General features: G+C 46.2%; 1 protein-coding gene across 2 annotated transcripts in view; it reads right to left on the bottom strand.

Annotated features, from left to right (window-relative positions):
• The window catches only part of Ksr2 (kinase suppressor of ras 2), a 369,325-nt gene that overhangs the window by 273,688 nt on the left and 79,063 nt on the right, over positions 1 to 16,574 (bottom strand). For both annotated transcript variants that reach the window (XM_031337631.1, XM_031337630.1), the window contains exon 2: positions 3,278 to 3,418. In XM_031337631.1, coding sequence (XP_031193491.1) covers positions 3,278 to 3,418 — 141 coding nt within the window. The remainder of the gene's footprint in view (positions 1 to 3,277; positions 3,419 to 16,574) is intronic.

Raw genomic sequence — 16,574 nt, 5'->3', positions numbered from 1 at the left:
GTGTGTGTGTGTGTGTGTGGTCAGCTTACCCTGAAGTGTGTGTGTGTGTTTGGTCAGATTACCCTAAAGTATGTGTGTGTGTGTGTGTGTGTGTGTGTGTATGTGTACTCATACACTGAGTATGTGTGTGCATGTGTGCATATCTCTGTGTGTATGAATGTGTGTATGTGTGTGTGTGTGTACTCATACACTGAGTATGTGTGTGCATGTGTGCGTATCTGTGTGTGTGTGTCTCTGTGTGTGTGAGTGTGTGTGCCTATCTCTGTGTGTGGGAGTGTGTGTGTGTGTGTCTGTGTGTGTGAGTGTGTATGTGTGTGTCTGAGTGTGTGGTCAGATCATCCTAATGCTTAGGCTCATGCATTTGTGGCTGAAAGGTGAAGAAAGCCATACCAACCTGGGCCAAACAAAGGAAACTGCATGTTTTAGTAAAATAATCCCAGTACTCAACACAGACTTCCTTATAATGCTACGAGGTCATGTGAAAGTAAAGCTGTGTGTGTACATGTACATGCATCCGTACATGTATGCGGGAGTGTGTATATGTATATGTATATATGTATATGTATGTGTCAGTGTTTGTGTAAGTTTGTGAGTGTATGCGTGCATGTGAATGTGGAGAAGGGCTGCCCAGAGGCATGTATGGATATGTGTGGATAAGCATGCATGTGTATTGTGAATGTGCGTGGCATATGTCACTGTGTGAGCATACGTGTACATGTGTGTATGTGCTAGTGTCTGGGTGCATATTTGTGCTTTATTGGGGAATGGATTAGACTCACACATGCTGGGTCAGGACTCTACCACTGAACTGTATCCTCAGCAGAAATGGTTATCATTACCTGCAGACCAGGATGCTAAAGAGCAGAGAAGTTAAACCCTTAGCCCAAGTCACACAGCAAGAGGATAATGGCATGTCTCACAGCTGTCTCCATAGTTCCTTTATGAGCGCGCCCTCTGGTGGACAAGCACATGAACTGCAGACAGGGAGCCTCCAAACAGAATCCCTTGCCTGGAGACTATGAACTCCAAAGGGGGAAGCCTCGGGGACCAAAGGGGCTGCCAACTGTGGTTCATCACATCACATCAGAAAAGGATTCTCTTCTGTATAATCAGTACTTGTAGTTTTAAAACCAGAGTTCTTGAGTCTTCAGAATATAAATTTTAAGACATTGGATCAAAATAAAATTTTGAGGATCAGATCTCATCAAACAAAACTGTCTGCCCTACAGATAATTTGAAGACTACACTGTTCAGCCCCTCTCTAGAAGACTTATGTCTGCCTTACCTGCCCTACACACACACACACACATATACACACACATACACACACACATATACACACACATATACACACACATATACACACACATATACACATACATATACACACATACACACACATATACACACACATACACACACATATACACACACATACACACACACATATATACACATATACACACAAACACATACACACACACATATACACACACATACACACACATACACACACACATATATATACACACATACACACATATACACACACATACACACACATACACACACATATACACACAAACACATACACACAAACACACACACACATATATACACACATACACACACATACACACACACATACACACATATACACACACATATACACACAAACACATACACACACACACACACACACACACACACACATCTATCCCCAAAGCCTTTAAGAAGTTCTCCCAGCTGTGTAGTTAAAATGTACTATTGTGTTTAGTTTGCCTACTGGACACAATCTGGAGTGACCTAGGAATAGTGTCTCAGTCAAGAATTGTCTAGATCAGTTTGGCCTGTGGAAAAGTCTGGGGGGCGTGGTCTGGGTTGTGTTAATTAAGGTGGGAAGCCTGATCACTATGGGTGGCACCACTCCCTAGGCTTAAGATCCCAGACTATAAAAAGGGGAGAAAGTGGGCTGAACACTGTCTCAAATGCATTCATTCTATCTCTGCTTGACAGTGGGTGTGGCTGCCTGCTTCATTTCCTGCCTCCCCGACTTCTGGCAGTGATGGGATGTGACCTGGAAGCATAAGCCAATCAGCCCCGGCCCCCAAGTTTGCTTTCCTCACACCAGTTGATTGGAAAGAAAACTAAGACCTGCTTTTCTCATTTGTTCCAAAGATATCATAAGAACACACTGCCCCAGGCATTCTGGCCATCCTGGGAGTGAAACTAGGGGTCCAGAGATTCACACAGTGATGGAGTGTGTGTTTGTGTGTGTGTGTGTGTGTGTGTGTGTGAATGTGTGTATACATGAGTATGTATATGTGTATGTCTCTGTGTGTGTTTCTCTGTGTGTATGTGTGTGCATGTGTGTGTGTATGCGTGTGTCTCTGTGTGTGTTTCTCTGTATCTGTGTATGTGTCTATGTGTGTGTGTCTGTGTGTGTATGTGTGTGTGTCTCTGTGTGTGTTTCTCTGTGTGTATGTGTGTGCATGTGTGTGTGTATGCGTGTGTCTCTGTGTGTGTTTCTCTGTGTCTGTGTATGTGTCTATGTGTGTGTGTCTGTGTGTGTATGTGTGTGTGTTTCTCTGTGTGTATGTGTGTGCATGTGTATGTAGGTGTGTGTCTCTGTGTGTGTTTCTCTATGTGTCTGTGTATGTGTCTATGTGTGTGTCTGTGTGTGTATGTATATGTGTCTCTGTGTGCATGTGTGTGTGTGTGTGTGTGTGTGTGTGTGTGGGCGCGCTACACTAGCTGGTGAGTAAGCACCAAGGATCTACCTGTCTCCACCTCCCCTTCACACCCACCTTTTGTATGTCAGTTCAAAGGACTGAACATGGGTCTTATCCATTACCCTGAGATCCAGTAGGACAGCACTGGTCACAGTAGTTTACATTAAAAACAATTAAAAATCCAGATCCTTAGTCCCATGCATGAATTCCAGTCCTAGTGCTCCGTGAGCTCAGGAGCTATGTGTGCCCATGGCTGCTCGATCAGACTTAGCAAAAAGGCGATGAAGAGCACTGGTCTGTGTGGCGGCTTAGCACCACAGTCCGTGTGGCAGCTTAGAGTAACTCCTTTAAGTGGCAGAGCTGAACAAAGTCCTGACTCTAGAACCCTGTCCTTAACAGCTCTTCTGAGATACATCTGAGATGTTGTGAGCCTTCATCCGACACATACTGAAGGCCTACTGTGTGCCAGAGTCTGTGGTGGGCATATCCCAAACCCTGCCATCTAGGAAACAGCAAAGAAGAGGAGCAGGGGCCAGCACAGTCACCTCCAGGACTTCCTTGCGCACATCCACGATCCGGAACCAGTGGCGGAGCTGGGGGAAGCCATCCAGTTCAGCATTGCGTTCCTGCAGGGCCACCTTCTTCTTACAGGACAACTGTCGGCTGAAGTACTTTACCAGCTTGCTCTGCAGAGACAGAGGAACACAAGGACACATCTCAGAGGCGCTGCCCCGGGGAGCAGGGACGAGAAGCCCTGATGTCGCCCGCTAACCCCAGCCAGCGTAAAGACCACTTGCATCACAGTGAGATCCAGCCCTTCCTTCTGAGATGGTCCCTGTGAACTTGGCCTGCAGTGGACAACACTGGGAGGTGGGAGGTGAGAGGTGACGCCCAGACGGAGGAAAATCAGACATGGCGGCACCACCCTTACAAGGGATTATCGTAGTTCTCAAAAATCTAACCTAGTTCCCTTGGAAGTGGCTGGTTAAGAAACTTGACCCATCATGCTTGGTCCCTCTATCAGTAGCCAGCTCCTCCCTTCACCCACCATGTTACAGAGCGACAGACTATCTGGACCTTCCAGCAGGACAGAATCGTAAGTCAAACACATTTATTTTCTTTATAAAGTATCTAGCTTCTGGTATCTTGTTACAGAACCACAAAAGTGAGCTAAGATGTCGCCCACATCCTCACTATGTTGATGAAGGTGGCCAAACAGGTAGGCCTGGGTACTCTGCTGCAGTGGTCACAGGGACATCAGCTCCTCTTTGTGGTGGTATCCACCATTTTAACCACACATATGCTTTGACCCAACAATTCCACGTCTAGAAACTCATCCTATGGCACCCATCTTTTGAGAGGTAATTGTGACCAAGGCAAGTCCTGCTGGCAAGAGCAAAAGATTGTCAACACCCTGGAAACCCACCGGTCAGAAACTTACCACAATCACAGTGAAGCAGCCATACAGAGGAACCCCATACCCCAGCTCCTCACTCTGTTAGCTGTACATGACAACATAGAGTCCGGAAAGTTTGGGGAAGAGTAAACATTTCTGAATGCACAATGGGCAAAACTAATTAAAAATCAAACGGGTAAGACTCTGAGGTGTGCCTGACAAAGCTCAGGAGTGTCACCTCCTGTGACGTCACTGCAGCCTTGGTCTGAACACACAAGTGCACTTTATCCCAAGCATGATGCTCAGCCCCACAGCTCGCATTGAGACCACTGTGTGGGAATGGCAGTGTCTTGCTGTGTGTCCAAGTTTTCCTGTGCTTAGAGATCCCTCGTGGCATAGATGCAGAAAACAAGAAACTTATGTTTTCCTCTCACGGCTCCTCGGTGTGTATCAGATTACTACAGCTGTGGATCCATTGTGTTAGAAGACTTGCTAAACAAACAATTTCAGAAGAAGGAGGAGGAGGCGGAACAGGAGGAGGAGGAGGGGAGGAGCAGGAGGAGGAGGAAGAGCAGGAGAAGGAGTAGCAGGAGAAGGAGGAGGAGAAAACGCTGTTCAAGTTGTCTTGAGTTTTTATTTTATTTTTAAGAATTCCGACTTTCTGAAATGGTGCTCAACATGTTTCTACTGACTTGTACTCTGTTCTTACGCAAAGCAGCATTCTCAGCCCTGACAATCAAAAAACCAAAATACTGATTGGCTCTAGGAAACTATGAAGACTCCCCCACCCCCCCCCACCCCCGCCAACAACCTGCAGTGTCCAATACCAAATGCTCGGTCAAGACTTAGTTATCTGTGTAAAAATAAGTAAGCATACCCATCTCATTACTACGCACGCCTGCTTTTCTCTTTAATAAATAGTGATATCATATATATGCATATATAATCACTCTAAAATAACTTCATTATGACTTAAGAGCAGAAATATTAGAATGGTCACACCTGCCTACTCCAGTTGCATGAACATTTCTCCATGATAAGGGGCTATAGGTGGAGAAAGTTCCAGAAGTCCTGCTCATACACGATCTAATAAAATGACAAAGTGTACTATGTACAGTGGGCTGTGGTTTCTAAGACCTCAAGATAAATGAATCTCACACCCCACAATAAACATAAACTCAGAGCTCTTTCTGGAAGGATCCTTGGTCCTCTGGGGATTAAGAGAATGAAGGTAGGAAACAGAATGGAGGGGGAAGGCTATCTAGACTTTGCTCTGTCATGTTACTTTCAAGTCTCTCACACACACACATGAGGTAGCCAATGCTCTTTGAAGAGAACTAGCCCATGTCTCTGATCAGATGCCAGGGATGCAAAAGAAACAATGTTGCAATCTGTTCCTGGCAGGTTCCACACCAAGGAGCAACACTAACCAAAGAAAGGTCATACAGGAGGCTAGAACCATAGCTTAGCGGTTAAGAGGGAGTGTTGCTCTTTCAGAGAACCTGGCTTTGGTTTCCAGCACCTACAGGTCTGCTCACAACCATCTGTAACTCCAGCTCCAGGGTATCCAACGCTCTCTTCTGGTGAACATACATTCCTGCAGACGAACACTCAAAAACAAAAATAAATAAATAAATAAATAAAATCTAGAAAGAGAGAAGGAGGAAGGGATGGGAGAGAGAAAAAAAGAAACAAAGAATGGAGGTAGGGGGAGGGGAAAGGGAGGGGAGGGGTGGGGGAGGAGAGGAGGAGGGAGGGGGAGGGTGGGCAGTCAACACCAGTGTGCAAGCACAGGATACCAGAGGGTAAGACTGTTTCTGGGAATGGAAAACCCAACAGTAACAAGCAACAAGATGTGGTTCTGTTTCTTTATGCACAGCGTTTGCATCTTTTCAATAGTTAATCAAAGCTCTATAAGAGACAATAAGAAGATGAGGACCTGTAAGGCAGTGGTCTGTTCAGGCAACTTAGGCTCAGTTGAGTAATAGGCCTAGAACCCTGGAGCCCCAGTGGGCAGTTTCTGCCTGCAGGGGACAGAAGGAATTCAACTATAACTCCTGAGTCTTTGGCTCCTGTTTCAGTCACAACCCCTCACAGCTGCCCCTGCAGGAGATGTGTGCTCTATCGTGTAGACAATGCCCCAAGCTCCCAGCATTCTAGCTGGACCCTACACGCAGTCAACTGACCACAGCCAGGCATGCCTCACCCCACAGATAGCCATGCCCCTTCCCCTTTCTCTTGCTCTTTTTCCTCTCATTTCCTCTCTTTCTCTCTTCCTTTCTTGCTTTTTTCTCTCTTGCCTTCTCTCTCTCCCTCCTGCTCTTTGTTTTCTTCTCTTGCTTCCTTCTTTCCTTTCTCTCTCTCCTTCTCTTCGCATCTCCTTCCTCTCCTTTCCTTCTCTCTACTTGACCAGCCTATCTTCTCTTTCCTATAATAAAATATCTCATTTATACATTATCTCCTTTTTGACTAGTGTACCCTGCCACAGGCCTCAACAGCAGAGAGAGAGAAGGCTGTAACAGCGACCCACCTAGACCCACAAGGACTGGAGCTGGAGAAATGGCTCAGTGGTTAAGAGTATTGTCTGCTCTTCTAGAGGTCCTGAGTTCAATTGTTAGCACCCATGTGGTGGCTCACAACCATATGTAATGGGATCCGATGCTCTCTTCTGGCATGCAGGTGTACATGCAGATAAACACTCGTGTACATAAAATAAATAAATCTTAAAGAAAGAAAGAAAGAAAGGAAAAGAGAGGAGAGAGAAAGAGAGAGAGAGAAAGAAATAAAGAAATAAAGAAGAGAAAGGAAGGAAGGGAGGGAGGAAAGGAAGGAAGGGAGGGAGGGAGAGAGAAAGAGAGAAAGAGAGAGAGAGAGAGAGAGAGAGAATGAGAGCCTGATGCCCTTTTCCTGTCCCTCCAGACACTTCACACATATAGTACATAGACCTACATGAAGACAAAATACATATCAAATAAAAATGAAAACTAAAATTTTGGATTTTAATAAAAAAGGGAGGCTGGGAGTGTAGGTCAGTACAGCAGGAGCACTCACTGAGCCTGTGTGCAGACCCAGGTTCCATCCTTAGTACCATGAACCCCTGCGTGACGTACAGAACACGCCTCCAGAGGTATGGGAGGTGAGGGCAGTCGTTGAGTGCTTTGATGGCGTACGACAGGTTTCCCTTGTCGATATTGCTATTGGTGGTTGTTCTTAGTTTCCTCTTCTATACTGATGTGCCCCCTGCTGGCACTATGGGGAACGTATAGCAGTCTAATGTCTAGGTTTGCCTTGGGAACATGCTAGAAGAATGGGCTGCGTGGTATGAATGGGAATATGAAGACAAAGGGCAGAGCATGGAGGACATTCCCCCTTGGCAAGCCTTGTCACTTGTTAACATCCAGACACATGGTCCCAACATCTAGGTTCCCCGAATCCTCCCTTCTAAAACATCTACCACACAAGTGTGTGCACAGGGTGTGCACGATTAGTTTTGCTTTGTTTTGTCCTGTCTCACTTGTTGTGCAGGTAAAAGGACTAGAGTTGGGGTCCCCAAGACTCACATAAAAGCTGTGTGGGTATGGTGACCTGCCTAGGATTCCAGCTCTTCAGAGCTGAAGACAAAGGATTCCCCAGGGCAATCGAGCCAGCTGGGTGGTCGAGCTCTGGGTTTAGCAGACTGCCTCTGTGAAGTGGAGGGAGAAGTCACTCTACAGCATCCTCTGGCTTCCATGTGCATGTGTAGCCCCATCTACATGTGCCCACAAACATGTGAGACACATGTACCCTGCACACCACACACACATAGGGAAACTCAGATACATCAGCTGCCATTCATGTTTGTTCTCATTGGTTTTAGAGTACAGAAGGTCTTTGCAGATCTGTGATCTTCCTACTAACGTGGGAGAGAGCCCAGACAACAAACAATACAAAGGGGATCTCAGACTCTGAGATTGTATGAGTGTCTATGTGTGTGCATGTGTGTACGTGTGTGTGCATGGGCATGTGTGTACATGTGTGTGTGCATGTGCATGTGTGTGCATGTGTGTGTGCGTGTGCATGTGTGTACATGTGTGTGTGCATGTGCATGTGTGTGTGCGTGTGCATGTGTGTACATGTGTGTGTGTGCATGGACATGTGTGTGCATGTGTGTGTGCATGGGCATGTGTGTACATGTGTGTGTGCATGTGCATGTGTGTGCATGTATGTACATGTGTGTGTGCATGTGCATGTGTGTGCATGTGTGTGCATGTGTGTGTGCATGTGCATGTGTGTACATGTGTGTGTGCATGTGCATGTGTGTGCATGTGTGTGCATGTGTGTGTGCATGGGCATGTGTGTGCATGTGTTCAGACAAGGTCTTACTGCTAAGCTCAAGCTGGACTTAAACTCTTGACCCTCCTGTTTTCCGCCTTCCGAATTTGGGGATTACAGATGTGTAATCTGTAGTTTCTTCTTTCAATGTATTAATTAATTTTTTATATGTATGTGCTTGCCTGCATCAGATATATCCAGAAGCCTGAAGCAGCCAGAGGAAGGCATAAAATCTCCTGGAGCTGGAGTTACCGATGACAGTGAGCAGCCATGTGGATGCTGGGAACCAAAAGCAGTGAGTTTCCTTAACTGTTGAACCATCTCTCCAACCCATTTTTATAGCAATAAATTTACCTAAAAATCTTCCTACCCCAAGACTAAGGTCATACACGGCACTCTCATAAGTGTCAGCTTTGGTCCTACAATGGACACCTTCCAGTGATCATTTATTTAATACTTGGGATCACCTTCCACAGGTTACAAAAAATAAAAAAAAAAAAAAAAAACCACTGAAGCCAGAAAGAGTTATGTCATTGGGCCAAGGTCATCACTGGCTCAAGGTCATCAAATTTCATCCAGGTTTTGAACCCGAGTCTGATTCACTGAGCATGGGATTCTGGATCCTGGCAGACAAACTGACATGGCCGGCTTCAGAATCCTCATGGTTTCTAGATGAGGGTAATCACTGTGGGGAGACCTACCCTAAGTGTATGGGTACCACTCTGTGGGCTGGGGACCTGGGCTGACTGAAAAGGAGAAACGGAGAAACTAAGCTAAGCACCAGCGTCCATCTGTGGGAAGACAACGCTGCAAACGCAAACCACGCGTCAGAGGCCACGTGGTCAGAGCCAAGCGAGAAGGGCAGCCCGAGGGTCAGCCTGGGCATCCAAGGTGCCAAACTGATGCATCAGCTTCTTACACAGCAATGACCTATTACCCCAGAACAGTAAAGGCATGAGTGTTGGGGTTGTTAAGGCCAACATGGCCTCTCCTTCCTTTTCTCACAGTTCTGAGAGCTGTTTTCAAGCACAAAGCTTATTAGACCACACCCCTGCACGGGGAGGGGAGGGGCTCTTCGTGACTGAAGATTCTGAAGCCACGCCCCTTCAGAGAAGCCGAGGGATGAGAGTATTTAGAGGCACAAAGCTATCTGGCAAGAGTCAATAAGTATCCAATGAGTCCGATTGTTTTCTAGGCCAGCCTTACTCTGTCCATTTCCTTTTCTACTGAGTCATTTTTATCGTATTTTACAGAAGTACTGCCCACAGAAATCTCTGCACAAAAATCTTCCCCTCAGAGGGTGTGCAAAGCAGTAACATACCCTTGGGATGAATATCAGCTCCTAATTTTAAGTCCTTTTACATTAGAAGTGTAGCTCAGTGGCAGAGCATATGGCTAGAATGTAGGAGGTCCTAGGTTCGAGTCACGAAACCAAATAGAAAAACACTATAATAATAATAATAATAATAATAATAATAATAATAATAATAATAATAAATCCTTCAATATCACTAAGTTTTTTTTAATTGTTCCTGATATGTTTCTTCTTTTGAATGTGTTGGCATGCTGATGTAGGGGTCACATTATGAGAACTGTCTTACAAAGGAGGAAATGAAGGCCAAAGTCACACAGCCAAAGCAGGGACAGGATTTGAACTCAGGACATCTAATGTTCTCTCGTGGGGCCTCTCCTTGCTTCTCCACTCAAACAGTCACATGGTAAGCGCCTTTGGTGGCTTCACCCCGCCCAGTGGCCTCGTCCTACCTGGTGGCCTAGTTGAATTTTAGGTCATCCTCAACTCAAGTCCTCGCAGAGATAATGTGGAAAAAAATAGTTTAAAGGGTCCACCTTCAAATTACAGCAAGGCTGGTCCAAGTGCGCCCACCCTCTGAAGTGCTGCAAGGGCCACAGACACAGTTCCAAGCAAGGCAGTGAGCCTAGGGTGCAATTCTCCATATGCCCACCAGAGGGCAGCCTGGCACCTCACACAGCAAATGGAAATTGTCTGCAGGCCCAGACTCCAACCAAGCATCCCCCGCACCTTATTACTGTATTCCGCATTAACATGACGGTAAATTTAGCAGCATAAACACACACACACACACACACATACACACACAAATTAAAAGTCAAGACATGTGACAGCTCTAAAAATAACCGTGTCTCAAATCCCTAATGGGAAGCAGGAAACTTTTCACTCAGAATCTAAACTAAGACAAACTGCAGAGACCTGTAGGAAACACACAGGCGTTCGGTTTGCTCCTGCTCAAAGCCATCGCCTCTGGGCACGTCTTGCTAAAATAAAAAAAAAAAAAAAGGAGGAATCTAGAAATCTAGGGAGGGTGCATGGAACATGGAGGAGGGGTGTGCCCTGGATCCTCCAGGCCAGTGTGTACTTCCCAGCCATCCTGATCTGGGGCTCATTTCATGCTCCATGGTAGGTGTGGGACAATTACACACAGCCAGCCCGTAGGCGGCAAGGAACTGTGTTTACAGGGCTGTCTTGACCACTGCATTCCTGCTGCCTCTACCTGTTCAAAACCACAGGGTCTGACCTTGCACCTGTGCACCTGTCCCCTCCTGTCATCTGGAAGCTCTCCTAGCAGTGATGTGACCCTCCCACCCTGCAGAGTTCTCCCTTCCAAACTAGGCCCACCCAGTTACGCACACACACACCCTCGTCCTTATCGCACGGATGATCTTGTTTACTGGTTTCCATGGTTACACCTCCCCACCACCACACCCCCATCAGCCCCTGTGCCACAAGCAGAAGTTCTCTGCCTGTGTTCCCTGGCATTTAGACAAACGCACATCACTAGAAATGGCCACCAGACCTCCAGAAATAAAACCCTGAGTTCTTTCTCAAGGTAGAGCCTGGGCAGGACTAGCGGGATCCCTGGCCTCGCAGACAAGGCTCTAAGGTTGTCAAACCCGCCTGGGTAATGAAATCGCTGCAACCAGAAGCCTAAGGCTGTCCTGCGGTTGCCAGGGCAACCACTGTCAAAACACCCCTGCACGAGGGGCCGCTGACAGGGGAGAGAACTGTCTGACTGAGAAGGTTTCAAACAACAGGGCCAATTGCATCTTCTCCCTACTGAGGAGAGCCCTGGGTCTTCAGCCCTGTCTGGAGCCCAAGGCAGGGAGGCGATCCTGGAGTGCAGTCAAGGGCAGTTAACGCATGTGGAACATCCCATTGCCCACTGCTTTGTGTTGGGGATAACTGGCTTCTCTCTCTCTCTCTCTCTCTCTCTCTCTCTCTCTCTCTCTCTCTCTCTCTCTCTCTCTCTCTCTCTCTCTCTCTCTCTCTCTCTCTCTCTCTCTCTCTTCTCTCTCTCTCTCTCTCTCTCTCTCTCTCTCTCTCTCACCTCCCCCTCTCCCTCTCTCCCTCTCTTGCTCTCTCTCTTCCTCTCTCCCTCCTCTCCTCTTCTCTCTCTCTCCCTCACCTCCCTCTCTCCCTCTCTCCCTCACTCCCTTCTTCTTTCCCTCTCTCTTCCTCTCTCCCTCCTCTCCTCTCTCCCTCCCTCTCTCTCTCTCCCTCCTTCCCTCCCTCCCTGTCTCTCTCTCTGTCTCCCTCCCTCCCCCTCTCTCTCCTCTCCCTCACCTCCCTCACCTCCCTCACCTCCTCTCTCCCTTCCTCTCTCCCTCCTCTCTTCTCCTCTCCCTCTCTCCCCCTTTCCCTCTTCCTCCCTCCCTCCCTCCCTCCCCCACTCTCTCTGTCTCTGTCTCTCTGTCTCTCTCTGTCTCTGTCTCTCTGTCTCTGTCTCTCTCTCTGTCTCTCTCTCTGTCTCTCTCTCTGTCTCTCTCTCTCTCTCTCTCTCTCTCTCTCTCTCTCTCTCTCTCTCTCTCTCTCTCTCTCTCTCTCTCTCTCTCTCTCTCTCTCTCTCTCTCTCTCTCTCTCTCTCTCTCTCTCTCTCTCTCCCTCCCTCCCTCTCTCTCGCCCGTGCAGTCCAGAAGAGGGCTCTAGAGCTAGAGGTAACAGGTCAGTATGGATACTGGGAATTGGACACAGGCAGTCTGCCCTCTTAACCACCAAGCCATCTCTCCAGCCCCAACTCTGTCTCTGTCTTTCCTTACTGTTAAGGAACATTACAAAGAGCCAAAGGTTCACAGTATAGACACTCAGCTCCCAGTATTTCTTCCAGGAACATTATTAGACTCATATTTTTTTCGAGACAAGTCTCATGTAGCCCAGGTTGGCCTCAAACTCACTATGCAGCCAAGGGTGACACTGAACTCTGGACCTTCCTGTATTACTTCCTGAATGCTTAGACATACAGACATGGCACCACCTCACATCATTTATGCTGTGCTGGGGATGGAACCCAGGGCTTCATGGTGGCCAGGCAAGTACTCTACGCACTGAGCTACATTCCCCAGCTTCAATATTATTGTAATATTAACATTTGTATTATAATAACCTGCTGCCACAATATGGTTATGAAATATAACCAGGGCTGGCGAGATGGCTCAGCGGGTAAGAGCACTGACTGCTCTTCCAAAGGTCCTGAGTTTAAATCCCAGCAACCACATGGTGGCTCACAACCATCTGTAATGAGATCTGACGCCCTCTTCTGGTGCATCTAAAGATAGCTACAGTGTACTTACTTATAATAATAAATAAATCTTTGGGCCAGAGTGAGTAGGGACTGAGTGAGCAGGGCCGACCAGAGCGAGCAGGGCTGACCAGAGTGAGCAGAGGTCCTAAATTCAATTCCCAACAACCACATGAAGGCTCACAACCATCTGCACAGTTACAGTGTACTCAATGTAATTTATACATTAAATAAATAAATAAATAAATCTTTAAAAAAAGAAAAAATGAAATATAACCATATCTATATTTTATTTGTAGCAAAATTGATACTTGTTGATTTTTTGCATACTTGCTGTATCTACTAGTCTATTGATAATCATGCTATTAATTCATCAACTATTGTTTTAATAATCTAGTCATGGTTGAATTCATTTCTATAGGGCTTGCTGTGTGCCAGGCATTGGGGATAAACACTTTACTAATATCAAACTTGATTGTCATCCTAGGTACCTTAAAGGTTGAGGGAAGGGAGCAGAGGCACAGAGAATCACCACTAACCCTCCTAAGGCCATGAGCCTAGCTTACAGGACAAAACTGCCCCAAGCTTGTCCTGTCCCTGAGCTGTCTGACTCTGCTTGCTAGGGAATCACCCCGGAGGATCTCGTTAAAAATACACACTCGAAGCCCCTGCTGGGCTAGCTCCAAGCCCCCAGGACTCCTGGGACCAGGGGCTTCTTCACTTTTTAGCTAAACAAGGTCCCCAGACAGTTGGGAAAGGCAAGAGGCTCAATGATGCTGTGTTTGACATCAGTGTTGTGGAAGAGCCTGCCTCTCCTCAAGCTGTGAGAGGCTGTAGCAACACACACACACACACACATACACATGTACACGTACACGCGTGCACGGGCATGCATGCACACACAGATGGGGGGAGGCTGAGGCTGAGGTTTAGGGAGGTGAGAAAGCGGCACTCAGCCAGTAGTGCCTTGCAGGTACAGGGTTGAGAAGGATTAAAAATACAACCTTGACTTGTCCCTCCCCTGCAAGCATTTCCAACTTTTCTGGAACAGGGAGGCGCCAGATCTATGTACCGACTCCTCTGTGGGCCAGCACTGGCTTCAGGGGATCTGATACGTTACCTAATACATTCAACTTCTAAAACAATACCCCAGTCTAAATCGTACCTAAGTTGAATCCAATTTCAATTTGATCAGTCTAAATGACCTCCCACCAGCTTTATCCCCTAGACACATAATTCTCTCCCTCTTTACTGCTTCACCAGGGGTCATGTTGTAAGGGAAATTCACACTGACAGTGGGGAGGCACTCTTGGTGCCTCTGTCCTGGACCACACCACTGAGAACGGTCAATGTTGTAGAAGGTAAAAAGAGAAAGGAAATGGTCAGTGGGTGGATGTTAAACTGAGGGCCTGGAGCCCAGGGTGGGGCGGAAGTTCTGATCTCGGTGCCTGTGACCCTGGGTAGAATATGGGTCTGGGAGGCAGAGCCAAGCAACAGTTAAATACATCTGGGGAAGGTGCATCCTGCTCCCAAGCAATCTACAGCCTTACCAACCATTTAGTGAACCACAGGGAAGAGAGGAAAAACAGGTAGAGGGGTACATGGATATAATTCTAATACTGGAGAGGCTGAGGCAGGAGGACCATGAGTTCCAGGTCAGCCTGGGCTACACAGGGAGATCTTGTCTCAAAAATCTATGGAATAGGGGCTGGAGAGATAGATGGCTCAGAGGTTAAGAGCATAGTCGCTCTTCCAGAGGTCCTGAGTTCAATTCCCAGCAGCCACATGGTGGCTCATAACCATCTGTGATGGGATCTGACGCCCTCTTCTGGCCTGCAGGCACACATATAGGCAGAACATTGTATACATACTAAATAAATCTTTAAAAAAAAAAAAATCTATGACCAGATAAAGACCAGAACGACTTAAAATAAACATAATGTACTGAAAGCCAGCCATGCCGGGGTGACAGCTAAGGAGCTTCTCAGTGAAACCCAAATACATGTGCTGTTTGGTGCCACACTACCCAAGATATTCACAGCTTGGCGCTGTGCATGACTATGACGGTGAAATTAAAATTAAGTCACATACGCAATCAACATAGTGAATAAGCAAGCATATTATCTTAGCACCCTTGACCCCCCCCAAAAAAATTTTTTTTACAGAGATGGAGAAATGGCTCAGGGGTTAACATCACTTACTGCTCTTGCAAAGGACCTGGGTTTGATTCCCAACACCCATACTAGGTAGTTCAGTACTGCCTGAACTCCAGTGTCAGGAGTATCTGGCACCCCCTTCTGGTCTCTATGGGCACTGCTTACATGAGGTACACATAAACTCATACAAGCGCACATGCATACTATATATACACACACATTTTTTAAAAGATAAATAAAAAATCCCGCTCCCATCCTTGTTGAAATCTCTGATCATTGTTCACTGAGACAATGAGAGAATTCAACACCCTCAAATAACCTAAAAACTTCATCAGGATTTAGCTTTAATTGGGTGGGATGAAGCCAAGATGTTCATTAAAATGAGATTTTAGACTCAGTCAAGACCTGGGATGCATTATACACATTAGAGATCATTAAGCCCATCAAAGTAATGTCTGAATTAAACAGTTTGTATATTTGAGGTGATTCTTTTATATTCTTCTGATTCAACAGAAAATAGCAAGATTAATACAACCTCTCCAAGTCTGGCCTGGAGTTGTACAGCTGATTTAGATACCCAGTTTCAGTTCAAACTGACCTCAATTTAGGTATGACCTCACCAAAAAGCTCAGCATATTGAGGGAGTTGTTTTATATTTTAATTTTCTAATGCTCGAGGATGAGTCCAGGTCTTGTGCCTATCAGCACAGAGCTGAACCACTGGATCACGTGTCCGGCTTATAAATGTGATTGTTCGTTTTCTCATTATACATGTGCGGCTGCACATGCTCGAGAACACTCTACAGCACACAGATAAGTGTGGGCTAGTTCTTCTCCTTCAACATATGGGTCCCAGGAATCAAACTCAGATCACCAAGTTTAGCAGCAATCGCCTTTATGTGTTGAGCCATCTCGCAGGCCCTCGTCAAAGTTATTTCCTAAAGTTGCTGTGGGTTATGTGCATAGTTGAGAAGGCTTGTTTATCACAATCAGTGTGCTTAAATCTTCCATATATCACATGCACAAACGCTATTTAAAATTGTCTGAAGGTATTTAATTAGTTAAGGCCCAGATCAGAATTCTAACTTCTACTTTGTAAATGGCACGTATGAGCTAAATATTTCACGAACAAAAATACAGCTGGGGATGTTTTTCTTAAACAGACAATGGAGCCGCTGAAGGAAACAGTATCATGTCCTTGATGTTTTTATTATTTAATATTATTTATTGAGGAGGAGGATGTATGAAAGAGGGCCGTGCAGAAGTCAGAGGACACCTCATGAGAATCAGTCTGTCCTTCCACTATGTGGGATCGGGGATCCCACTGGGCTCATCAGGCTTTGCAGAAAGCACCTCCTCTCACTACCCCACCTCCACTCTGCCTTTTTTTTTCTTTTAATTTTTTTTTTTTTTTTTTTTTTTTTTTT

Source organism: Mastomys coucha, unplaced genomic scaffold (genome assembly GCF_008632895.1).
Source record: "Mastomys coucha isolate ucsf_1 unplaced genomic scaffold, UCSF_Mcou_1 pScaffold22, whole genome shotgun sequence".
NCBI lineage: Eukaryota > Metazoa > Chordata > Mammalia > Rodentia > Muridae > Mastomys > Mastomys coucha.
Note: the sequence above shows the minus strand (reverse complement) of the source record. Positions and strands in the feature narration are given on the sequence as shown.